The sequence below is a fragment of the Antedon mediterranea genome, chromosome 2 (genome assembly GCF_964355755.1).
Source record: "Antedon mediterranea chromosome 2, ecAntMedi1.1, whole genome shotgun sequence".
NCBI classification, from domain to species: Eukaryota; Metazoa; Echinodermata; class Crinoidea; order Comatulida; family Antedonidae; genus Antedon; species Antedon mediterranea.
In genome coordinates this window covers 34,569,044-34,595,954 of record NC_092671.1, presented here as the reverse complement: position 1 = coordinate 34,595,954, position 26,911 = coordinate 34,569,044, and the positions used below count along the sequence as shown (strand labels likewise).

Below are 26,911 nucleotides of genomic sequence, written 5' to 3'. Positions count from 1 at the left end.
CACTCACCCAATGTCTCTGCTAACCGTAATTTTATTTGTAGGTATAATTAATCCCTGTGGTAATAATAATGGTGGATGCACTCATCTGTGTTTGATTTCTGCTGATGGCATTAATGGAGCTACGAGTTTCACATGTGCTTGTCCAGATAACTTTGTACTGAAAGATGATGGAAAAACCTGTCTTGAAAATTGTACAAACCAACAATTCCATTGCAATGATGCCACAAAATGTATACCCAGCTACTGGAAGTGCGATGGTGAGCGAGACTGCAATGACGGATCAGACGAGCCGTCCACATGTCGTAAGTTTTTAACTCACTAGATCAGTTGACAAATTGATTATTATTATTATTTTTTTTTAAACTTGTGCTAGGGACACTCAGAGGCCCCTGGGTTATAGCCAGTGATTAGTTTTAATATTCAAGTTTTTCTTTTTGTTTTCAGCACCGCCTTCCTGCTCTCCTGGTCTGTACACCTGCACCAATAAAGAATGCACTTATCCCACGTATGTTTGTGATGGAGAGGATGACTGTACAGACGGTAGCGATGAAACTGGCTGTGGTAAGATAATACTAATGGTTGTCTTTTATAGTGCATAATACAAGGTTTCTAAGCGCTTTGCACACAAAAACAGCTCATAAAATTTCTTAAAGATAACTAATAAAAAGATGCAGCGGAATATTATAAAGCTAAACTGATCATCCTGATAAGGTTCTAGTCAATAAACACTCTTTTAGGGATTTTTTGGCATAGGCATACCAAGCTAGCCTGCCCCCCCCCCCCCCCTAAACTTTGGAAATTATAATACAAAAGATAGGACTTTCGATTAAGATCAGCCCCATTTTTGTATTTGTCACTGTTTGGCATTACATGCAAAAAAATATCAAGAAATATATCCACAGTACCCCTTTTTTGTCTTCTATTTATGTCCATCCGGCTCATCAGAGCTTCCATACATTAAAACATCTTCATCTAGTTTAAATGTCATTGTTTATATTTGTAGATGCATCTGAATGTAGTCCGTGGGAGTTCAGATGTAGCACAGGTAATTGCATTGAACAGAGGAATGTTTGTGATCAGACTAATGATTGTACCGATGGATCAGATGAGGCTTCTTCAGTTTGTATGGGTGAGTTGTTAATTTGTTGTTAATGTAATGTATTGTGAAAAATTCCACTATATCCCATACTTGGATATACTTCTACACCCTAATTTATGCGGCATTTAGTTACAAGATTTAGGTAAATCTATCCATGCAATCAATTATAAATCTCACCCCCTAATTTTTTTCTGTCATACACAGTATAATTGTAAGCAGTACTGTTTTCGTCCATAGTGTAACCAGTTAATTCTTTTATATGCCTAGAAAATAGGGAATTTTTTACTGGAGATAAATATGCTTTTTGAACAATCAGTGGTCGGATATTCACCAATCACACTTAAGTGATATATTTACCCTAAATATTAAGTATTTCACTTAACTCAATAAATATTTAAGCATTTCCCTTAAATTGTATTGATTTAGATAGGAGATTTTTTTAAATTAGTGTTTCTTTTAACCTAAGCTTGAATGGTGAATACGACCACTGGAATCTATGTATGTGGTATAAACTAAAATTGTTTAAATCTCAGTTAGTGGAAACATTTTCACTCTCACAGCTTTCCTCATCTTTGGTATTGTCAATATAATTATTATTTTTATTAATAAAAAAAATGTCTGTTAGGTCGAGAATGTCAAGATGGATATTTTACATGTGATAATGGCTTCTGCATTCCTGACTCTTGGGTTTGTGATCTTGATGATGATTGTGGCGACCGAAGTGATGAACCGCACAGTACTTGTCGTAAGTGTGACAATTCATTTTAAAATAATACACAGAGATGCCAAGGCCATATTAAACCTATATTAATATAATTTGATCTCAAAATGTATTATTTGTATTATTCCAAAGGCAAGAAAAATGATAATGTTGTGTGTATCATTGACTGTATTTCAATGGAGAAATGAAAAATAAAAAATAAAACCATCAATGTATAACAGCAAAAGAAAAGTGTAACATTTTCGGAAAACACTATTTCTTGTTATGAGAGGACAAATTTTCCATATGATTAAGATAAAAAAGGATACACATTAGGAAATATACCACAGTAGAAATAACTTTGTTTTTATTCTTGAATGTTTTAATTTGATCTTCAGACTGAATAATTAATATAAAAATCTAAATGCTAAATGTTGAAACCATATCAAATAATATCAGCTACAAAATATCTTTTTGTATAATTAAAATGGATTTCTTGATTAATTTTCTTGTTTGCAGAGTCTGCAACTTGTCAACCGGGATGGCAGCCATGTACCACTAACTACCGATGCATACCTTCATATGCTTTCTGCAATGGTTATGACAACTGCAGAGATAACAGTGATGAAAACCCAGATTATTGTAGTAAGTCAACAACCTAACCTTAACACATTTTTATTCGATAATCAAGGTTATTTAGAGGTTTAGGTTTAGTATATTTAGGAAGTAGATCAGCTATCTTGCAATTCTTTATCACAGAAAATAATGCATTAGGTAATTCATGATTTCTGCCTTAACCTCATAGGAAAAAAATAATGCTAGTCAGACAGGCGCTGAAACACTCCAGGTTTAGTTTGTTATTCTTGCTAGCTTTGCTAGGCTAGTTACTGTAGCTATATTTACTTACTTTAGTCCAGAACATACCCAAACACATATTACAAAATTCCTCCATAATTTCCTATCTGCCATTGTGACAGCCAGTTCATCTCTCTGCATACCAGTATCCGTCTCTATTACATACATGTATGTGAGTGCTGGCCTTTCTTGTTTTGCAAGCCCATGTTTTGGCTGCCACAGCTGAACATCTAAAATAATTTCTTCTTTATTAATGAAGATAGTGTCCTGCAAATATCAGTCTTCTTCTTATTGCTTCAGTTAGCTATATACTTCACATAATGTGCCATTTTGCTAGTCCATATGCGTCTCTACATTAATCTAATTTCAAAACTTTAACTGTCCACACCTTTAAACATATGATGGTGTTGAGCCACGTTGTGGGATGATTTAAATCTGAAAATTAAACTGAACGCCAATTTGGTGTTTCTATATAGTATACTGTACATTTATCAATTTACTGTACTTACGTTTGATTACTGTTTATTTTAAATTAGGTAACCAACAGTGTGATGGTGTAGGCGAGTTCCAATGTAGTGATTCCTCTTGTATACCTCTACGCTGGCAGTGTGATGGCGAGGAGGACTGTGACAATGGTGAAGATGAAGTTGGTTGTGGTAAGTAGTCCAGTTTCTCGTAGAAATAATAAATTAGCTTTCCACTCTATTTTTATTTCATTCCCCTGTTGCATTACCTTTCCAAGTCACAGGTTTTATGTTTTTTTTGTAATTCCCTGCCCCCTTTTTAAAATTATTAAATTGTTTTTTAAATTGTTCTGCTTCAGAAGGAGAGTACATACATATACATACATAGTGATTTGATCACTTTTCTACAATCCGGCAGACTGACCGATTTTTCCAACATTTTTGTATTAAATGTGTATTTTGTATTATATGTCTTTAGGGAAAATAATTGAATTGGATTGCATTTACCTTTAACATTTGAATTTGGTTATTAACTTAATTGTCTCGTTGATGTTGCTAGCTCATCACAAAGGGACAAATGAGCTCATGTTTCTCTCTTTGATTCAAACTTGTTAGAACTCTATCCTATGATTTTTAAAATCATTTGGGAATTACCTTGTTTTCCAGGTTAAATACTAAATTATTAATATTTGTTTTATTTAGCGCCTCGCGAATGTTCTGAAAGTGAATTTACATGTGTTGGCACGAGCACATGCATTCCAAGTAAATGGGTCTGTGATCATGAAGATGATTGTGGCGACAATTCAGATGAATACGCTTGTCGTAAGTATTGATAATCATATATCATAATAATAGAGCGAGTGAGTGGCCGAGCGGTTAAGACAGTGGAACCGTAATTACGAAGTAATTACGATATTCCAGAACAAAAAGAAGTGTGTATATATCAAGATCTGTAGAAGAGTTACAAAAACTATGGTGAAGCAAATTGATGTGGAATGTTTTTTGCTCGAGTGAGTGGCCAAGCAGTTTAGACAGTCGGACCGTAATTACGTAGGATTCGAGGCTCACTCGTTCCATGGTGGTGGTAGAACAAATCTTCTCGGATAAGGATTATAAACCGTAGGTCCAGTGTACACATCTATCTCATGTGCACTTTAAGGAATCTAGTACATCTTTAGAGATGAGTAAAAAGTTACCCTGGTGTGCTAGTACACACACAGTCACTCACAGTCACTGATCATAACTAGGCTCTCTGGGAGACCAGTCAAAGACGGAAGAGGTCACCCAGTATAAATAAATATTAAATTTAAAAAAATGTATACCGAACTGACAAATGTACAAAAAAAATCCATATTTTTCTTGACAGTGGTTATCATAATAATACTAATGTTAATGTTTGTTCTATCTACAGTTGATCGGTCATGCAATTTTGACCAGTTTCAGTGTACTAGTGGACATTGTATTTCAAAAGACTATCAGTGCGATGGAGATCCTGACTGTCAAGACATATCTGATGAAATAAATTGTCGTAAGTTATAAAAATCTTTAAACATAAATATAATGGCAAATACATTACACTATATAAGGGCCAATACAACCGTTGGGCCATAAAAAGGCAACATTTTAACTCAGGACACTTGAATTAATAAGCAAGGTAACCACCATTACATAGCAACTGTAGCTATATAAAAAAGTTTTGTCGTTTTATGTCAAAGTTGACACCATATTTTTTGGTTTGTTACAAAATTGTTGAATTTACCTTTCGTTTTTTTAGATATCAAACATAGGTTTAAAAATAAATTTAAGTTAATTTTTCAACCCTGTTTCACTCTTTACATACATCATTTAATTATATAAACATTTTGAATCTTTATTTATAACTGCTTCATTTACATTCTTGTAAGTACAATTATTATATTTTTCTTTAGAATTATCTATAATTTGTGTTTATTTTGTATTAAAATTAGAAAATATAATCTTTATATATTAACAAATTGTAATTTTTGTTTATGATAGCAACACGGTATCCAGGTGGCCATTATTGTCTGACAACAGAATTCACCTGTGCCAATAAGCTCTGTACTTTTAGTGAATGGGTTTGTGATGGAGAGGACGACTGTACAGATGGCAGTGATGAATCCAGTGAGGCCTGCTGTAAGTTTACACACATGTCTCTATCATGAGCTGCTCTTGATCAATGGGTTGTAAGGGGGTCTCCCTATCATGAGATGCTCTTGATCAGTTGGTTTTAACAGTCTTCCCTATCATGAGCTGCTCTTGATCAATGGATTGTAAGCAGTCTCCCCTATCATGAGCTGCTTTTGATCAATGGATTGTAAGCAGTCTTCCCTATCATGAGCTGCTCTTGAGCAATGGGTTGTAAGCAGTCTCCCCTATCATGAGCTGCTTTTGATCAATGGATTGTAAGCAGTCTTCCCTATCATGAGCTGCTCTTGATCAATGGATTGTAAGCAGCCTCCCCTATCATGAGCTGCTCTTGATCAATGGGTTGTAGGCAGTCTCCCCTATCATGAGCTGCTTTTGATCAATAAGTCAATCAAACTCGTAGCAGGATTTGTATAGACTTGTTAGGCTTGTACCATCACTTCTGCAGTTTCTAGTTTGATAAGGATATTTCAGAAAAAGGAGCTCGTGTATTAAGATCTAAGATTAACCCTATTAAAGCCCCATTCCCTACGTTTTTTAGATCTAATTTAAGATCACAAACTATATTTAATGTAAAAATAATACTATATGGTCCTATTGCGATAACTTTTTTCGTCTTTAAACGGTTAAAAATGTGAAAAATAAATCGATTCTAATAATTATAGCGGCCCGCTATAAATCCCAAAATGCATTGCGCGCGGATTGATATTTTTGTTTTTCACCTGTAATTCGCCCACTTTTCGATCGATCGTGAAGCCAAAACAAATGGAAGACTCCTAACTTTTCAGCGAAAATACCGGGTTTTCCCCAATTTGTATCAACGGAGTCTGGCAAAAATAGAAAGACAATTAATGCAGCAACTATACAACGTCAGGCTAGGTATATAGCTAGCGTACGATGTTCGTACGTTATCGATGTTTACCAGCTAGGCCTACAAAACTAAGCCTAGCTAGGCTAGGCCTAAGACCGTCCACGAGAGGTCGATCGCCGCGAGCTACTTAGGTAGTGCATTGTTTCTCACTTTTTATCATAATTTACCATAAAACGTACATTTAAGACAAGGAATGACATGGTTTAATGTTTTTAAAGTGATATATATGTATTATTTTCCAAAAAACGTCCAAAATTGCAGGGAAGGGGTCTTTAACTATCAAGCTGTAATAGAAAGTTTTGCTTCTACATTTTGATATCCATAATTTCTTATTATTCTTTTATTTTTAGTAAATGTTGACTGCAATGAAGATGAATCTTTCAGATGTGATGGATCCAGTTCAGCATGTCTATCAAAAAGAAAGCAATGTGATGGAATTGTAGATTGCCCCAATAGTAGTGATGAAAATGACCATGATATATGTAGTAAGTTGGGATTTTAGAGAGATATTCTAATATAAATTTGTTTATTCTGTGATCTGTATGGATGCAGGATTATTAAGGATCAATGTAAATGAGTCCTGTAGAATACCATTTGGTATGTACAAATTACAAAATACAAAGCCTAGACCCCAAAAAATTGCTGAGACCAAAAAAATTAGACTCATAAGAGTGTGCCTAAACAAAATCCTGTGAATATATGATGGGAATGTGTTTTTTTAACCACCACACCACATTAGGAGGAGAAGATTTACTATTGCATTTTGAAACACACCTTGAAAGACTTCAGTTGGTTTGGGTGACTCTCTCTTCCTTTTGAGCATAAACACAATTTGAATGTGATGTAGGCGATTGTTTAAAAAAAATATATACAAACCTTGAATTTTTTGTAGGTCCCGTAGCAATTTGCACAGAAAGTGAGTTTAAATGTGCAAATAAAGATTGTATTCCACTGACTCAAGTATGTAATGGTGTAATCAACTGTCCAGACATGTCTGATGAGCAAGGATGTGGTAAGTCTGTTGTAGGGTAACTTAAACCAGCTTAAGCTATGTCTATCAGAGTTCTATCACTGTTCTGCTTTCAAATTCAAACCCCAAAATTACATTTAATATTCTCCTGTTGTCATCTGGTGTGAAGTTATTTCTATTTTTAATGTTACATTCTGAAACCTATCGGAGTTAACATTCTTAAAAATAGAGAGTTAACTGATCACACAAGCACTTGAATAAGATTTGGATCAGCTTAACTTCATTCTATGCATGTTTAACATGTGTGAACACATCTAATATGGTTTTTGTGTAGTTGGTCATAGATGGTTGTAATGTATACTTGTAAATCTAGTTTTTATATGGTTGGTTGTAATTAAGTTTTATTTTTGTTAATCCTGTTTACTATTTGTCTCTACTTTTAAATTATTTTCCAAGAAATGTCCTGTTTGTTTATTTAGATGGTAACAATAAATTATTATATAGATTTTAATTTATATAGAGCCCTCTATCAATATTATTTATTTTGGTTAAACTCATTCTACTATTACAATAAAAATGGGGATGAATATGAACATTTTTTATATTGGTAGTGTTAGCATTATTGTTTTTATTAAAAATTTATAAAAAATATGTTCTAACTCCAGTTATCTCAATTTTTATTTTATTTTTTATTTATATATTTTTATTAGTAAAAACAAATATATTTATTAGTTTTTTTTAAATATGTGTAATATGTTATGATATGTAGTGTACAGAAAGCAAATTTCACATACATTCATTCTTAGTGCTTGTTCAAAGTTTATTTATAAAATATAATATATAATATACAGTATTATACAAATAATGTTTATGAGTGTAATAGTACAAATAATGGCATGAGGTGAATGATGAAAGGTTATATTTCAAATCGTACACAAAAATCTGCTTCTGCATATTGGTGTTTCCAAAAAAAAACAGGCAAGGCAACAGGTTTCTGTATTTCACAGTAATTTATACACTAGATTTTTTTTTATCCGCAAAAGGTTTTTTTTTTGTACACAAAAAGGTTTCAATAGTGGGTACTATTGCACGCCATGTGACCCACCCTTGTCCAATCAAATGACAGGAATTTTTTTTTTTTTTTTTTTTTTTTTTTTTATTCATACTCATTCAACAGCGAGTAACTCGCCAATTACAGGATGGATAAACTATTTAATAATTTATCGTGCTTATAAACTAAGTCTCATTTGAGGCTTAGGGAGTGGAGTTGAAAGAGTCATGAGTTACAACCCTGCACTAGGTCAGGATTGAACCCGGGACCTGGGGATTGGAAGGCAAGCACGTAAACCACCAAGCTACAGCTCCACTTTATTTAGGTGTTATAATATACAATATTATTTGTATTTAGCAAATGGTAATTGTGATTCAGATGGTAATGCTAAATGTGAACAAGTGTGTGTTGATCTAGATCGAGGCTATGCTTGCACTTGCAATGATGGTTACATTGTATCTCAAACTGATGGAAAATCATGCGAAGGTAAGAATATTTATTATTAATGAATGATATTGTCCTCTTGAAAAAATAATTTTGTTTAATGTTTTTGTTGAATATGCCATTAATGTTACATAATAGTTTATTCACTTTGACCAAAAATTGGATCAACAAAAAATTATTTACCTGAAAAAAACTATAATTTAAAGCAAACAATTTTTAAATTGACTGGAAGTTGAATTTAACCATTTATTTAGTTTTTTTTAAATTGTGAAATGGCCTACTCCAAGTCTTTTTATCAATCTTCATTTTTCATGTTTTTGGGGGGTCAATACATCTTTACTTAAACAATTTCTTTATTCTTTGTGATAACCTCTTCAGTACAAGACTGTTAACCAAAGCACCCTGTGGTACACACTCCTCATTAGCACACTCCTCATTAGCACACAATCTCTCTTTTCAAATAAATAGTGTAACAAATTCTTTATTGTGCACATGTGCAGTGTACACATGACCAATGACTTTACCTTCTATCTGAAAGATGAGGCAGTGAAACTCTTTGATACCATAACTGATACACAACCTCACCTTAATCTTCAGGAGCAGATCTAGGAAAAAAAAAACTACTTTTTGATATTAATTTTTGACTGACTATTAATATTATATATTAGTGCTCTATTCTAGGTCCTTCCCCGATCTGTATTATTAGTATTTTGACTATAATAAAAAGAAATGGCCTATTAACCTAATTTTAAGAGTATGATTATTTTATAATATCGATCCTTTTTTGATTGATTGTCTCCAAGTAAAATGTGAAATTGGAATGTGATTGTAGTCAAATCTGATTGATAATCACCTAGGGAGGTTTTAGATAGAGTAGCTGTAGTGCTTTCAATTCAGGGTAAATAGGGCGTACAGGGAGTGAATTAATGTGATTGATCATTCATTTCCTGTAACCCTATATTAAGAGCTGTAAGGCATTGTGTAACGATGCATGACTTTATATTAGTCTATCTAGTCAATCCGTAGGGTAATTTTGACTAGGGTTCAGTGATGCGCGACTGTTGTCATATCAATGTCAACATTAATGCAGTCTCCTTTTCTTTTTATAGATTATAATGAATGTCTTGATAATCCATGTTTTCAAAAATGCACCAACACAAAAGGAAATTACACCTGTTCATGTGCTCCCGGCTATACCAACTCTGGAAAAACGGATAAAGATAAAAATCAACCGGACTGTAAAGCAAATGGTAAGTTGAAACGATTTATACTAAGCTTTTTGGACTATTTCCTGAAACATCTTTTATCAATGTATTTCTGTGTAATGTCAGTAGAATTAATGCTATCACTTTGTATGTATTTGTTATAGTAATTTTCCCAAATTAATTCAAATCAAATAATATAGTATATACAAGTTGTGTAAAGCCTGTTAAACAAAAAGAAAATGTTGACGAGGTTTGCGCTCACAATTTCCATATTGACCTGAAACAGGTTTCTTGTGTAGTTCACAATAAATAAGAACATTTACAAATGTTATCTATATATAAATTTACGTAAGGCCAAAATTCGGTAAATCATGCGTTATTTCTAGAATGTTTACTCGATGGTATATAAAGTTGGTTCATACTTTCGGTACTGATTTTAACCACCTGATGTAACCCTGTTTACTAATTAAATTGAGTTAGATAATTAGTTATTGACAATTAAAACAAATTTAGGTTCAACGATTTGCCCCAAATAGGGGTGTTTTCCGATCGTGGTATACACTGTCTAATGCATGTCCATCTTGAAAAATACCCGCATACAATAATACGAGGATGCTTTGCATTTTCCTATCTCCTCCTACGATAATTGTTTTTAATGGCTGAAAACCGATTGGACAGCTTGAGTACAGCATCATAATGTTGAAGACAGGCCGATTTTCTTTAAAAAATACTATTTTGATAGATTTAATACGTATATAAAAAGGAATTGATTTTCGATGAATAGAACATTCCAAATTATTTGGTTTTAAACCATGCTTGCATACCTCCATGGTTTAACACAGGTAAATTTATGGTCCCTTGGAGAATAAACATAAATAGTATTGTAATGCTATACAATACTGTAAATAGGTATTAACCACTTTTGATCGCGTGTGTTGGTACTGTTAGATTTCATTTCATTTATTTCGTCTCACATATAACAAAAAATAACAAACAATAGATATACGAATAACATTTATTAGTGTGAGTGTGGGTAGCCCCTACTTTTAGATTATAAACACATAATAATACAATACCTTATTACTGACAGTTGCGTCTCAATGTTTGTATTAATTAATAATTACCAATAATATAAACGTTGTAGTGGTCGTTACATGTACTTTAGTATTTCAATCGACTATGACGACAGTGACAGTTTTAACAAAGAATTAAATCGGAAATGTTTTACTTTATTTAGTGGTATATTATTTATAGGCCTTATACAAAAAATATTTTGTTACTGAGTAGATAATAAAGAAATATAAAGAATGATTTAATATAAAGAATATATTAAAAAAATGTTCCTCTTTCTACCTATGCTCATCACCAACCCTCGACTCTAATGTCCAAATCAAAAATTTGGACTTATTTTGTGACAAGTTTCTCTTTCGGAAGTAATTCCCAGGGTGCTAATTTTGGTTGACTACATAAATCATTGTGTCTATTTATTTATTTGTTTCTGTAAACGACAATGTTGTATAGTCATTTGAAATACAGTATGTATATACCATCAATTTATTATCTTTTTAAGGTTAATTAGTAAAGTAAGTCTGATATTGTAATTAAAAAATTCATATATATATATATATAATTTTAGGTGGAAGACCACAGATTGTTTACGGCGATGGAAACACAATTAGACAATTTGACCCAGAAAAAAATGAATACTTTCAGCTGATTGGTTACCAAGCCAAACTGCAATCAGTGGATTATGATACCACAACAAGTAAGTAATGATGTCTTGTTCACTTAATATGGGTGTGACCAGCCTGAATAGAGTCCCTCATCAGTTTCTACTGTAGTACAAGGGGTATGATTTAAAAAAATAACTTTTTATTCATCCTTTATGTATTGGAAACATGGTAGGGAGTAAACAACACTGCTTAATACCGTTATAGTCGCAAGGTTATTGGCCGTTTTTGTGTGCTAACATTAGCACGGTAGTTTACTACGTGTAGGTGTATGTTGGGAGGGCTGCTTCCCAAGCATAACGTTCTTTACATTTCCTATAGTATATGTATGGCTTATATTATAATGTTTTATACTGGAAAAATGAGATACTATTATATACTAAGGTTTTTACATTCAACTATTGCAAATATAGATTCTTGGACAAGTTTGGTTATGAAGAATCTTTTTTTATTTAATGCGTTTTTAATTCATAACTAGCCAACTAAAATACTTTATTCACCTATTATATCTCAGATTTACTTTATATGTTTGTTTATTGGGTAATTACATTTTCTTGTAAAAGTAAGTGAGTCTCTATATTAATTTGATATCTGAAATAAACTTATTTTTACCGATTATATTGTAGATATTACTTATTGGATAGATGCCGGTTATCAAACAATCAATAGAGGGCGTAATTACGACAACTCGATAATTACTCCAGAAAATCTTGAAATTGATAATTTACAGAATCCCTATTCAATTGCTGTTGACTGGATTGGGCAGTAAGTAGTTATGTTGCATCGTTGCATGGGCAATCACTGCTCTGTCTACTATCAAACTAGTGATACAGTATGCCCAAATATGGCAGTGATATGCCCAAATATGGCAGTGATATGCCCAAATATGGTAGTGATATAACATCACCATGTCCATATATGGGCACATCACATTTTTTTGTCACATAAACTTTGATAGTGTACACAATTAGTTTACAGAAAAATTCAAATGTTTAATCTAATGACATCATTTTAGGAATATCTTTTGGACCGACCAAGGCATAAACGGAGGTGCACCAAGAGTGAGACGGGATGCTGGATCTGAACCTAGAATCATGATGTCAAAGGTCGATGGACGCTATGTCAAATCGATTATCAACACTGGGCTTGGTCTTCCTGGTGACATCGTGGTTAACCCTGACAGACGGTAAGAATAGTAGCAATATCATGCATACATACAGTAACTACATATATGGACGTTTGGCGATTCAAATACATTTTTGGAGCTGTAACTTGGTTGTTAGTACGGTTACCACTCCAAAGTCCAGGGTTTAAAACTGACCTAATGCTAGGGTTGTCCCTCACCACTGTTTCTTTTTTCATTTTCTATTCCGCTTGACAGTGATTAATTTCTGACAAAAGAAATGAAATGAAGCCTCAAATAAAGCTTAGATTCTTTCAGTAATTTATAGTATTCACTTCTTCAATTGCTTTTCATATATTTTTTCAGACTGATGTATTGGACCGATTATTCACCAGCATCTCCAAAAATAGAAGGGTCCTGGATGGATGGAAGCAACAGAATGCAAGTTGAAAATATCCGTATTGTTGAGCCAACGGGATTGGCTATTGATTTTGCTAATGATGGTACTGTATATTGGTGTGATATCAAGGAGAACACTATTGAATCCATGGCATATGATGGCAGTAACAGAATGCTTTTGGCATCTGGCAGTAGTAAGTCAATTTCAATTTTATTTCCACAATATTATACAGATATTGACTGCTTAGAGGTTAAATATAAGATTTGACATCCCCGAGGGAATGATATTAAGTTCGAGGGAATATATATTTCCCGAAGCGCCAGCTGAGGGAAATATATATTCCCCGAGAACTTAATATCATTCCCGAGGGGATGTCAAATCTTATATTTAACCGATATAAAAGGCAATATCTGTTATATTATATAGCCAAGAACAAGTCTGCTGGGTTGGGTGAAGCTAGGCTAGGCCTCCTATAGTATTTGTATTGTATTTAAACAAGCCTGCCTAGACACCTTACCTTGCGAAGAATAATATACAGATAATTACTAATTAATGATTCCTTGGCAATAAAATATTCACTTAGGCCTAGGTCGTTTAAATTAACAGAAGAATTTCCATCAATAAGCCTATTAAAAATAATAATATTATAATCAGGTAGGCCGAATAAACAATTCGTCTTCTTCTCGATCTTCGAGGAGCCGAATCACCGGATGTTCAGCGCGTACTACTTACTAGGTTACTACCGTGAGTATTGACCAATCACAAACGGTGTTTCATCACATTTAGGGTGGACTTATAACAAATGAGGGCACTATGTATGCATAGTTTAAATAGTTTAGAAGATTAATTTCTTCAAGCAACTTCCGTGGCGCAACGGTTGAAGCGTTGTCTTGCGATGGAGTGACAATTCCACCCGAGTTCAAGATCGAGTTGATGACTTTTGTTTATTTATCGGCAACGCGAGTGTTGGCACACGAAAATTACACAGTCAATATCATCGTACTCGAGAATCTATATGTTTAATGACAGGGGACACGATAATTACGCGAAAATTACACAGTCAATATCATCGTTCTCGAGGATATATACGATTTACGATCCTCGCAGCGGTAGTCATGTGATGCAGTTTCAACCAATCACGTTAGCGTATTTACATAGGCTATGTAATATAATAACATACAAGATAATGAATGCAATGTAATCATGTGCGGGTGGTGGGGTGGGGGGGGGGGGGTGTTCAGGGTCATGTAAGCAAGAAAGACTTTAAGTTTGACCCACCCCAAGATATAACATTAAATACGAATACGAAAAAGAACAAAATTATACATAAACTAATAATAAATAAATGAAAACAAAACTACAATTTCTATTTAAACCATTTTATCCGATCTTAACTGGTCTTATAAAATATATAAGAATCTATGCTATCTGATTGGTTTAGAGCTTTATTATTTTTCCATAAATGGTCGTAGAATTATATGATGGTAAGGTAGCAACAGAAAATTAAACATCTGCTGATAATAAGTATATGTGTCTAATTGGGGTTATATATCACATGATTAAATTCTCAATATCTGATTGGTTAATAGCCATAGTATATTTCCAAATATAGTCATAGAATTATTTTAAGAGGTTGCATGTAGAACTTTTATAGTATAGTTGATAAAATGATTCTTGTTATATTTCAGATCTGCGGAACCCATTCCAATTGGATGTGTTTGAATCATCCATTTACTATGTCACTGGTGAAGTTGGAGCCTCAGGAAATATAATGAAATTGGACAAACTTGGTCGCGGAGCACCAGTTGCCATCTCGGTAGGAATCAACCGACCGACATCCGTTAAAATGTATCATCCGGCAAGATACACTGTCGCTGCTGGTGAGTTGGAAATCTACAGTTAGAGATCATGTCAAAATATTCTACTGCTTTTACAGTAGTAATTACTTTTTGTTTACTGTTCAAGCAATTTATAAAATTTTTGATTGGGCATTAAAAATGTATTTATTTTAAAATAAAATATTTTTTTTCTAATAATCAACTACTCAATGCAAACAGTGGTTGGAATTGTATGCATGAGTGATTTTTGAATAGCGCCCCCTATTTTTATCTTAGATTTTAGCCAAGTAATAAGTTTTTTAGCAATGTTTGTATTATTACACAAAATCAGCTAAAAAAATATATCTGATATCTGACTTTTTCGATTGGTGCTGTGCTTGGTAACATAATAATTGTTATAGTTTTAATTACTTTACGCCTAAGCATAGTTTTAAATGTGGGGTCAAAGCATTCTTTAAGATGAGTTTCTACTAAATTTTTGTGACAAAAAAATGTCAATGTCAAATTTATGGACACGATGATGTCATATTAACAATATTTGGCCACATCATACTTTTTTTTTCTCAAACTAGTTTGATAGTGTAGACAAAGCTTTAGAATATCAGAAAGATGATATTATTATTATTAAATCATTTTTTTTATAGTAAACTCATGCGAGAATAGCAAGTGCAGTCATCTGTGTATACAGATACCACCAACGTTTGAGAATAAAGCAACAGCTGGTTACAAGTGCGAGTGCCCTGATGGTGATTCATTTATACCTGGTAGCAATACCTACTGCATATCAGGTAAAGATCCTGTTAAACTTGTTACTTTACTGAATAACATATTTATAAAATTAGATAATTAACGATTATGGGATGATTAAGAGGAGTTCTCATTGTCCTGTATTCAAATCTTCACTCCTAAGTCAGTCTCTCAAGTCTATAAGTTCAATATTACATTTTGTTAAAAAAACAATTCTAATTGTGTTTAAACATACAAAAGTTCTATATACATTATTAATACTACTATATTTACAAAATAAGGTTTAAAAAGCATTCAGTAAATATTAAAGCACTTTTAAATCAACATTATTATCATTACTTATTAATGTAATAAATAAAATACATGCATGAATGATTCTACAATGTCCATGGATGAATGCACTTGCCAGTATAAACTATATGAATCATAAATATTTGTGACTCTGCTTTATCTAAAGTGTTAAGAAAATTTGAAATGCATATTCTATCTTGTTAATAGGCCTATAGCTCAATGAATACCATATTGTTAAGAAGGCAAAAACTGTTTCTTTAGTACATTTTATCTTTATAATTATCATTTTACTTTAAAATAATTAAGCTATGGAAGAGGAAACCACACTGCCTCCTGCACCGTGTGTTTCTAATTGCGAGTAAGTATTTTCTAAATAGTTATTTATGCCCAAATCAGTTTGTTTAATCATTTTATTTTGGAAGGAGCAATATTTCAAAGTATGTGGTTATACCGGCACCAGTATTGTACTTTCTTATTTCATATAATAATTCTTTAGATTTGTAATTATTTCCAACAAATTATTGTTTGTTTTTTTACTTCTTGATAACTTCACCACTTTGATATTATCCCAAACAATCACGTAATCAACTTACTGAACCTACTGTATTCTATAATTTATTCTTGTAGTGAAACCAAGGATAAACCAACTGCAGCATCACAAACATCAGGTGTGTATGCAATACTATATAATAATGTATTTACAACACTCAGTTGTCTGTCCACACTGACAGGGCTGAGAAGGACCTGTTTGTTTGTTTGTTTTATTAGTTTCTCCACACATTTTAAAATAGAAAGAAAAAAATTACAAATTGCAAATAAGATAGACACATAACTTAAAAATGTGCAGATGGAGGTCAAAATAAGTTGCGGACAACTTTAGGTCGTGACCACCAGTTAAAAAAGGGTTAAAAATTGGAAAAATAAATAATGAAGGTATAGTAGTCCGGCTTACAATAAAAATACAGAAGCTTAAATTGCTAAGACAATAGTACAGTACATTGGGGTTACCTTAAGCTTTGTCTACACTATCAAACTAATTTGACAAAAAAAGTGTGATGTGTCCAAATATGGTACTGATAAGTCCAAGTATAGTAGTGATATGCCCAAATATGGTAGTGATGCCCAAATAATGGTAGTGAAATGACATCCCCTGGCTTTCTTATAGTAAACATGTGCGTAATTTTGTCATGTTTTATTTTTCAGAATCGGAAAACGTAGTCGTTGCCGTGGTAGTGGTTATCATCGCATTAAGTGTTCTTATTATTTTAGTTTTGGTCGTGTTTATATCCAAAAAGCGGAGATCGTAAGTTATTGTTAAAGTTATCAAACCGTAAACTATAAAAACTACTTCCCATTATTTAAAATTTTTTCCCATTTCCACATTTTCCACTTTTATGCAACAAGATACTTCATTAGTATAATAGAACATTATCCAAGTTCAATCGTGTTAATCTTGTCATGATATACTATTCCTACTGTTTAAAATGCTTTTAAGACAAACCTGTAATTTAAGAAAAACCTATAATTTGCCATTTTGGATAAAATAAAGTAAAATAGAATAATACCTTTAGAGGTACTGTTGGTTCATACCAGTCACCCACATTAGATAGAGAACTGCACTAACTTATTATTTTTATTTGAATACAGAGCTAAGTTTACACCGGAAGGTCCGGTTACTTTCCGAGGAGGAACCAATGTTGACTTCCCTATGCAGCAAGAAACCAACGGAAGTATGCCACCAGTAAGTGCATTTAATTCAAATTCAAAAGTTGGCAGTTCTAAATTTAGTAGTCAAATACTAATCAAATAAACATTAAAGTGAAGAATATAGAAGCTTGTAAATTGTATTTTTAAGACTCAGGCCATGAGATTTGATAAAAAGTGATACAGTATAGAATCCACATTAATGGGACACCTAGTCCCCCTTGTAGAGGTGTTCCCTGAATAGTGTTTGGCCGTAGTGTTAACATTTTTAATATTACCATGGTTGAGATTTGATAAAAAGTGATTCAGTAGAATTCCTATTAACAAAGAGTCCCCTTTATAGAGGTGTTCCCTGAATAGTGTTTGGCCGTACAGTAGTGTTAACATTGTTAATATTATATTAACATTTGTTTCATGTGAAAATTAATATAGATGCCCACTAAACAGGGCTGCAATTAAAAAAAGAATGTCCCTGAATAAGGGTGTCCCTCAATAATGGGTGTCAATAATGAGAGGGTCTAGTAATTTGAGTCTTGAGAATCAAGTATGGTTGTCAAGTTTTTTGTTTTCTTTTTCTTATTCTATTTTAAAATATTCTTTGTCATTTTTCCTTTCTCAGCCTGGTTCATTTTCTATCAAAACTGAAACTGGTAACAACTTTGAAAACCCCGGATATGAAATCGCTACACCAAATTTATACGCGGTTGGAAACGGCAACACACAGAACGCACCAGAAAAGACAGGGTTACCAGAAGGTCAAGCAGAAGCACTCCCAGACAAAGTGCCGCTACCAGATGATGTTATTGGAAGCGTTGTGCTTCAACCGCCGACAACTGATTCTGTACCGGCAGGTCCGCCGCCGGCTTATTCCCCGACAGAAGCAGACGACGATAATGACGAAAGGAATTTAGTACAAAAATCTGATATGTAATTTCTTTTGAATGTCGTTTAATTCCCACCGCACATTACAGTTCAAATGACAAACTTAGCATCTGATCTGGTTATGTAGAACAATTTTATATAAAAATACAAAAATATTCTAAAAAGTGAATGGGGAGGGGATGTGGATTGCCGGTCCCCCTTGAGTCTGCTCATGCATTGAAACAAATTATTCTACATATTTTATATAAACTAGTAAAATTTATAATCAAACTCTTACGATAGAATAATTCTTAATAAATTTTGTGTAAAAATTCCTAAAACACAAAATGGGAGTTTGTTAAAAATAAATTCTTATCTAAATAAACAACGATGACGATAAAAAGTACTCCATTTATGGGCATTGAAATTTGAATCAAAATCAAACAATACTACTGTATGGCATTGTTATAATATACAATATTTTCCGCACTGAATGTCTTACAGGTATTCTCTCTGCGACGTTTGCGTATTCGATTGGGGCTTTAACTTTGAGTATTGTTTTTCCGATGAATATTTAGTTAACAGAGTATTTTGAATGATAGTACCCAACGAAAAACAAACTTGTGTTATTTAACATTAATGTTTTATAATTCAAATAAAAGAAGTTCTTTACAGATTTTTTGTTGAGCACAAAAGCTACCCAATCAAATACGCCAAATGATTATTGTTATGAGGTCATGGTATATGTAAAGATGTGTTTATACCAAGAACAGCGTCACAGTGTATATTCTCTTAATAGTATAGCTTATTACTATAAAGTGCAAGTGCTGTGTAAACCATTGTATACAGTACATTGTGAGTGATACCTTGTTATATTGTAACCTTTAGATGAAAAAGTCAAATGAAAACGTTTGATAATTATTGTATTGTAATTGTTTGCAAACCTTAGTTAACTTATTATCGTGTATCATTTTAGTTTCAGTTGAAAATTAGAATATTAAAAAAAGTATTTTAACTCTGACGTAATTGTACAGAAAAATAAGTTTGTTAAGTCTTAATATCAGACTGTAATACAGTCTCAACTCACCAAATACCGGACTATCTAAAACTGGAAACTCTTACAAAACCAGACTTTTCTTGAGGTCTAAAGTGTCCCATATTCTTTTCACCATTAAAAACACATTCAGAATACCAAACTTTCCACAGATTGACATATTAGGGCCAACTCAAGGGTGTCCGGTATTGGGAAAGGTGACTGTACTTGCATTGTATAAATGATGTTGGTGGATGTTACTCCAAATAGAGAGAAAACAAAGTTGAGTCTTATCCAAAAACAACTTGTGATTTTGTTAAGAACAAATTTACGAAATGTTTGATGCAATTACGTCAGAGTTACGGCAAAACAATAATGAATACAATTTCCATCTGTTAAATTGATATGATTTTAAGCAAATCGGGTTTTAAAGTGGATCTCTTAAATTGGACATTGAATTTGTGCAGTGTTGTGTTTTAGATCATATTTGTAATCAATTTACATATGTCTTTGAATATATGTATATTTATTATCAAATTAAATGTGCATTAGAACGGGAGCGTATTAAACAAAAATTGATGTTTATTTGTTCCATAGAATAATGGCATTATATTTGATGGATTTAAAAAATATATTGTTAGTATAATGTCGATATAAAATTACTATTGTATGGAGTTTTGGCTCTTGTAGGAATCTGATTATGTAAGAGTATCCAATTAGAAAATTATTAATTACATATGACGTCATCAATTACCGCCTAAGGTTGTTGTACAACATTATGTTAAAGAAACGCACAATAAGTGACGTCATTTAGTGACGTCACAAAGATGCACAAAACGTACGATTGGGTACAAAATTCATAGTACAGTATATATACATTTTATGACGATATCCAAAGCTCTGGTGAAATAATTAATATGATTTTAATTATATTGCAATAGAATTAAGATGAATTGAGGAATCTCTTATTGTATGTATTTTTAATCTGTATAGGAGAATATTTTTATATACAATGCATACATTTCTTTGTATTCAAAGTTTAAAGCATATTTTATATATCTGTATAATATATAAAATCATAATTGTTTGTTTTTAATCATTAAGCATGTATTGGTGTTTTAGGGATGTTTTGTTTTTTTCACTACTGCTGACATTCCTGAATATATATAAATATATAGGCCTATATTTCTATATATTGTATACAACCAAATAACCATAATGATACCTTGATATTATAAGAAATGGGGAGTAAGATATCGTTAAGAGTTCTATTGAATAAAAAACCTTTTTTTTCACTTTTTAATAAGAAAAATGGATGTACTGTACGTGCATCAGATAAGATGATGATAGTGTAGTTAAGAAAACATTTCTTCCTCAGATAAAATAATATTTGTTATGCAAAGTTATATTGTTAAGTTTTTTATATATATTTTTTCTTACAGTAGTTACTAAAAATTACACTTTTTATTATTATTTTACTAATACATTATCGTTTTTGTTTATAATTTGAGTTTACGGCACTTAACAACACACTGTTAAAAATTAAAATATAATATTTCTACATTTATTACGATTTTTAAATGGTTTTATTTTTATTCATCAGAATTTCGATTTTGATTTTTTTTTATAAAAAATACAATGTTAAATATTACTGTTACATCTTGATGTATTTTAAACTTGAACTAAATTACCTTGACATTTGACAAAATAATCTGCCTTTTTACAAAGAAAAATATTCTTTGTCCTCACAATTTTAACTTCATCTTAAAAATGTTTTAATATTGTATCATTTATTACAACTATTTTATAAGTAACTAAATGATTAAGCATTTGAAAATAAATGAATTGTGTTTTTGTACTTAAAACATGGACCTATAATTAGATGGGTTCATACTTAAAACAATACGATTACGTAATACTAGTAAATATTGTCAAAAATGCATGTATTATAAACAAAAGGTACTTTTTATCTCATTAAGCCGTATTTGATCATAAATTTCTGTTCTGACTTGTTGCAGTATTTACCCGTGTAAGTTTCATGGGCACATGTTATTGCTAACTTTGGTTGGTGGGAAGCAACTTACCAGGGTAAGAAACAAAGTCTGAAGGGACCACAAAGAGATATTATAGGCCTAGTTGACTATATGGAGGATTGTATACATCAGCAGTACTAGTTGCAATGTGTCTTGTTTGAAATAGCACCACTATCGGTACGTTTCTGACTGAGTGGAGGAAATATTATTATGATACGATATTATGTATTCAGTTTATAGCATGGTAATACTAATAGTACAAATAATAAATCACAATAGTTTAAGACAATCTATATTGTGGATATGTTAATGTTATTTTTGCGAAAACTTAATCTATTATACCATTGACTGTTAGAAAAACCGTAAAATAACCTTTTTTTGTGTACTAAAACAATAATTTATAATAATCAAATAATGAATATAAAATTATATTGTTAAAAAAAGATTTATTATTCTTTAGGCTATAGGAGTGTTTTAGTTGTATGTGATTTGTACTTGTTTATCCTTCGTTGGGACCAATTTTAAGTTTACTTTGTCTGCCTTACTAATTCGAAACACTAGCTATATTACATGTTCAATATTAAATCATTTGTTTTTTACATTTTCTATTCACATTTTCTTTGTTTCTGCACCATTTGTATGTTAACACATTGCCTAACATACAAAATAACTTTTCCTAATTCACTTTAAATCATAGTTTTCTCTCACCTTTCCACCATTATGGTTCACGATTTTTAATTCAATTTAAAATTATTTTCACAAAATAACTCAAACATTTGGCATAGGCCTATTAATATAACAAGCTTTACAAATAAAAACGTCGGATCAAACAGATCAGAAGTGGACATTGGAAGAATTGAAGACGCGCCGATTGCAGCAACAGATTAGGAGGATCGGAGAAAGTATTGAGAAGAAGCATGCGTATCAGACGTTTTTATTTATTTTTTTACATTGCAATGTTTCTTGAGAATGGAAAGTTACTCACTGACGGACAGATAGTGAGTCTCTTTCTTCTCCATCAGTGAGATACCAGCATTTAATATCAATATTTCCCCCATTTGCGAAACTTTTTCCAAAAGTCACTGATAATCCGAGAGATTGCAGAAAAGATGATACTTCCTAAATGTAGCTTAACATAATAACCTATAACCCTTCAAATAATATTTTTCACCTATTGAAAAAAGGTCGATAGGTTTGGAAAGAGTATATAATACCGAACTGCGGGATTTACTGTAACATATTTTATCTATAGGCAAAACATTGTACGCCCTCTCGAGTTTTAACAATACTTTTGGAAATTTACGTACCCCGCTTATTTTAATGACGTCATACTATAGTTTTACCAAGTTAATTACGATTCCGGTGGCGTTAAAATTGTCTTAATATATCCCCAGTAATTTAACCTTTGTGTAAACTCGCCATGGGATTTTTTAATTCGTGGTACAAGAATACAAGTTGAGTTACGATTAATGCATTGGTATAGCCTAAGTGCTCATGCCATAGCGGTAATTTTATATTCAATGACAAAGTTTGAAAAATACCGCGCGTTTTCTCCACGGCAGACGATCTAGTATCTTAACGCATGCTAGGATAAGTGTATTGTACAGTCTGTCTGATTGGTGGCTTAAATTAACTGCATTTCAATAAGAATTGATAATTGAAAACAAGATAATTATTGAATAATGATGATTATAGTCGATTATTGTTTGCGCATGAAATTAAATGGTTTTGGGTCGAAGGGTATAATGATCCTAATTGCGCAGTGTGGGGTTGTATTGAACGAGACAATGTTAATGCATCGCAATTATTGCGTTCGAATTTTCCATTTCCAATTTAAAATTAAAAGCTGTTTATTATTACCTGTCCGCCATTTTGAGAAACAATGTAATGATACTTTACCGTAGTACAGTATTGATCATCAGTGTGTTAAATAATATATTTTAATTTACTATTGGCCTACTTTTATGAATTGGTTAACAAGAAAAAACAACATTAGGAATAGACAATTGGTTTTTATGACCATTTGTGATAATTTAGATTATTTAATATTTAGCCTGCTTTTAGTCAAGTCAAAATTACTATATCGAAATTTAGACTTTCAAATTTTGTTTATGCTGAAATGTCAACTTACTATGTCAAAATTGTATCAGTAATTTTCATGTCCATACAGAATGTTTAGTTACGTATATATTGATTTCTTTCTTTATTCATCCAAAAAATACATAAAAATAACATTACAATATAAAACATTAAAATAATTGGATAAAAAGGAAGAAGAGAAAAGGCAACTTCATGCCTATCTAGCTCTACTCCCTGTATAACTAAAAGATTTCAATTTTATTCAAATCAAACAAATCATATTATGAATTATATATGAATTTAATTACTAATAAATAATAGTATAATAGTATAATAGTAATAATAATAATAGATGTATATATATATATATATAAATCATACTGTAAATTATATATATATATATATACATACATACACACATACATCATTCCGTTTCAATTGTATATACATACACATACAAACATGTATATATTAATGCCATACATTTACTCATAAATTTTATGACTCCAACAGGAGTTCTATGACTTTGGTTTTAAAATGTATATATAATATTTTCGTGCCTATACAGGTAATGGAAAATTGGCCGGATGTACTATTTGCCTTAGGTTTGTATAGATTTTCCTTACATTTTTGTCTAGTTTCATGTGAATGGGTGATAAGTGTTACATATTCGTTTAGATCACGAGGCAATTTATCGTGATAACTTTATTCACAATCTCAAATTAAAAGTAAACATAAATAATAATTATATTTTTGAATATTATTTAATAAAAAGTAAATACAAAATTATTTGAAGTTGTGAATGGGGTTAAGCTGTAGCAAAAGCTTTAGACGCAAAGCCCATTTAAATTAATAATTTTTTAATAAATAGATAAATAAAATCAGCAATATGTACAATAAAAATTGTAACGATAATAATAACAATATTGTACTACCAATAGAAATTATGCAGTGATATTAACAAATCAAATGCTGTGAAAAAAATTAATTAACCTGCAGTTAATTAACTGTAACATTTTTTTTTCATTTTATAGTAAGTAACAAGTAAGAATTATAATTTGTTGAATTGTTGTTCTATACTTTGGTATATTAACAATTATTTAAATTGTTTGACATTTCTGTTATGATTAAGTTTTCAAGTTTCAAGTTTATTGTTTCACACAATACAATACAATAGAACAGTAACATAAATTAATAAAAACAATTGTGTGAGGAGGACGCATTAAGCCAAGGCTTTAAGTTTGGTCCTCCAGATAATTAATATATTTAATTATTTAATTTAAGTGAGAGAACAAAAATAAACTTCTTTCTTTCGTCAAATTGACAAATAAAAATAAACAAAATAATCCATTATAAGATAAAGTTAATGATAGGATGTGCACGATACCAAACTGGGGTTCTAAAACCACAATACCGTATAGATAAGAGGATACCAAGAAATAAGGAACATTTTTCAATCTTTTCTATGTAACTTTCTTGATTTCTTTTTTGTTGCAGAAAATCGCTAGATCAATGCTGATGTTAAAATATTCAGATAGATGATGTATTTTTTTAGTCAGGCTTGCTCTATGTGTGTGTGTGTGAGACTGAGAATGAAACACAAATATAGATGATATAATGATTTGGATAAATATTTATTCTGAAAAGTCCCGTGACCACGGATCACGGCAAAATAGAAAATATACCTATTGCCCTCGCCCGCGATGTAGTTATTGCCACTTTTAAGCAAAGTACGAACCTAAAACTTTGTTTTCTTTTGTGGCGTAAACCACTCATTTAGTTTATACATTAAATAGCATGATCAATACATTCTAATCCGTAATATTTGATAGTTCAACATCTTCATAATTGTTTTCTCCACTGTTACACAGCATTGCGTATCTCCAAATGTTTTATTATTTGAGCTTGACAAAAGTGTAGTTCATTTTACTATTAATAATTACTAGTGATATTATATTTTTAAAGCACAGCTCTTTTTCTCTAACCACAACCCAAGGCCTTAAAATATTGAATTAGTGCACTGACTGTTCTCCCTTTATCTCTATTCTTCAATTGAGGTCTTTCAAAGTGACATAATAATTACTGCAGTAAATGGCACAATTAGTTGATAATGTAAATGTTTGTTAACAACGTTATTTACTGATCTAGTGAATTGAGTCGTTTTATATCAATTTGCCACCGAAGGTCGCACTGGGTTATTGCTATTAGCTCCTTCTAACGATTTTCTCGATGCTTATCCTATACTAAATTATTTTTATTTATGTAATAAATGTGTATGACTATCATCTTACTATCTAAATACACCTTTTACCAGAAGATTCAAAAGCCATTTTTTTTTCATTTACACCCTATCCACACGTATGGATCTCTTGAACTCCCAAATTATTTTGATGTAATAAATTTGTATGATTATCATATTCTGGTTACTATCTTAATACACCTTTTACCAGAAGATTGTTTTGTTTTATTTACACCTGATCTCCACATGGCATTATGTCTAGTATCATAAGCAAATTCTGTAATACAGAGTTACTATCACATGTGACGTCGTATTATGTTAATAACATAATACTACTGATACCAACTCTTTTAAACTTCAACTCAAACGATTTCTTGCATGCTAGATAAATTTATTTTTTATTCATCAACAATTTTAACGATTTTAACTTTTAATGTACGGTAGGCCTTGGTTATCAGCTCCTTCACTGGAGCTGGATATGGGCACTCTAAAAAAAGGATGGTATTAAATCAATAAAACTACAAAATGCTAGGGTAAAGTTAGGCGTATGGCCCATGATACAGGCATTACATATGACATTATGTGACACTGTAGCACAGACTTTGTCTATGATAGGCCTACTACACAATATTACAGACAGTAACGAGAAGCTGTAATTTGTCATTTTATTTCCGTCAATGTATTTTCATTATATTTCTAGGAAAGAAACTGTTTATATTAAATCATTAATTTTCAGTACAGATTCAAAATCAATATACTAACGTACGAACAGGAACTGAACCCGGAGTTTTAAGGTAGGTATGTAAACCAACAAGCTACACTTCAGTGCCACTTTTGTGACATGCTTACATGTTTTTTCTCTATTGGAGATAGTTGCATTTAGTCAATCAATCGGTTTAAATTGTTTTATAACGTTACCGTACATCGGATGTAAATCTGATGCGTATCGGAGATGTATGGTACATCGGAGTTGTATCGGACGTACACCGGAGTTTTATCGGACGTAAC

At 31.8% G+C, this 26,911-nt stretch overlaps 1 protein-coding gene across 1 annotated transcript in view; it reads left to right on the top strand.

Annotated features, from left to right (window-relative positions):
• LOC140040867 (low-density lipoprotein receptor-related protein 2-like) overlaps positions 1-22,184 on the top strand; it is a 121,847-nt gene extending 99,663 nt beyond the window's left edge. Inside the window, exons 65-88 of the mRNA XM_072087113.1 lie at positions 42-302; positions 445-561; positions 1,004-1,129; positions 1,725-1,844; positions 2,319-2,444; positions 3,191-3,310; positions 3,821-3,940; positions 4,530-4,646; positions 5,135-5,272; positions 6,506-6,640; positions 7,048-7,167; positions 8,534-8,662; positions 9,730-9,870; positions 11,462-11,590; positions 12,182-12,320; positions 12,571-12,741; positions 13,045-13,271; positions 14,767-14,958; positions 15,561-15,704; positions 16,261-16,312; positions 16,582-16,622; positions 17,158-17,257; positions 17,602-17,695; positions 18,278-22,184. Coding sequence (XP_071943214.1) covers positions 42-302; positions 445-561; positions 1,004-1,129; positions 1,725-1,844; positions 2,319-2,444; positions 3,191-3,310; positions 3,821-3,940; positions 4,530-4,646; positions 5,135-5,272; positions 6,506-6,640; positions 7,048-7,167; positions 8,534-8,662; positions 9,730-9,870; positions 11,462-11,590; positions 12,182-12,320; positions 12,571-12,741; positions 13,045-13,271; positions 14,767-14,958; positions 15,561-15,704; positions 16,261-16,312; positions 16,582-16,622; positions 17,158-17,257; positions 17,602-17,695; positions 18,278-18,589 — 3,371 coding nt within the window. The 3' untranslated portion in view covers positions 18,590-22,184. The remainder of the gene's footprint in view (positions 1-41; positions 303-444; positions 562-1,003; positions 1,130-1,724; positions 1,845-2,318; positions 2,445-3,190; positions 3,311-3,820; positions 3,941-4,529; positions 4,647-5,134; positions 5,273-6,505; positions 6,641-7,047; positions 7,168-8,533; positions 8,663-9,729; positions 9,871-11,461; positions 11,591-12,181; positions 12,321-12,570; positions 12,742-13,044; positions 13,272-14,766; positions 14,959-15,560; positions 15,705-16,260; positions 16,313-16,581; positions 16,623-17,157; positions 17,258-17,601; positions 17,696-18,277) is intronic.
• The last annotated feature ends 4,727 nt before the right edge of the window (positions 22,185-26,911 follow it).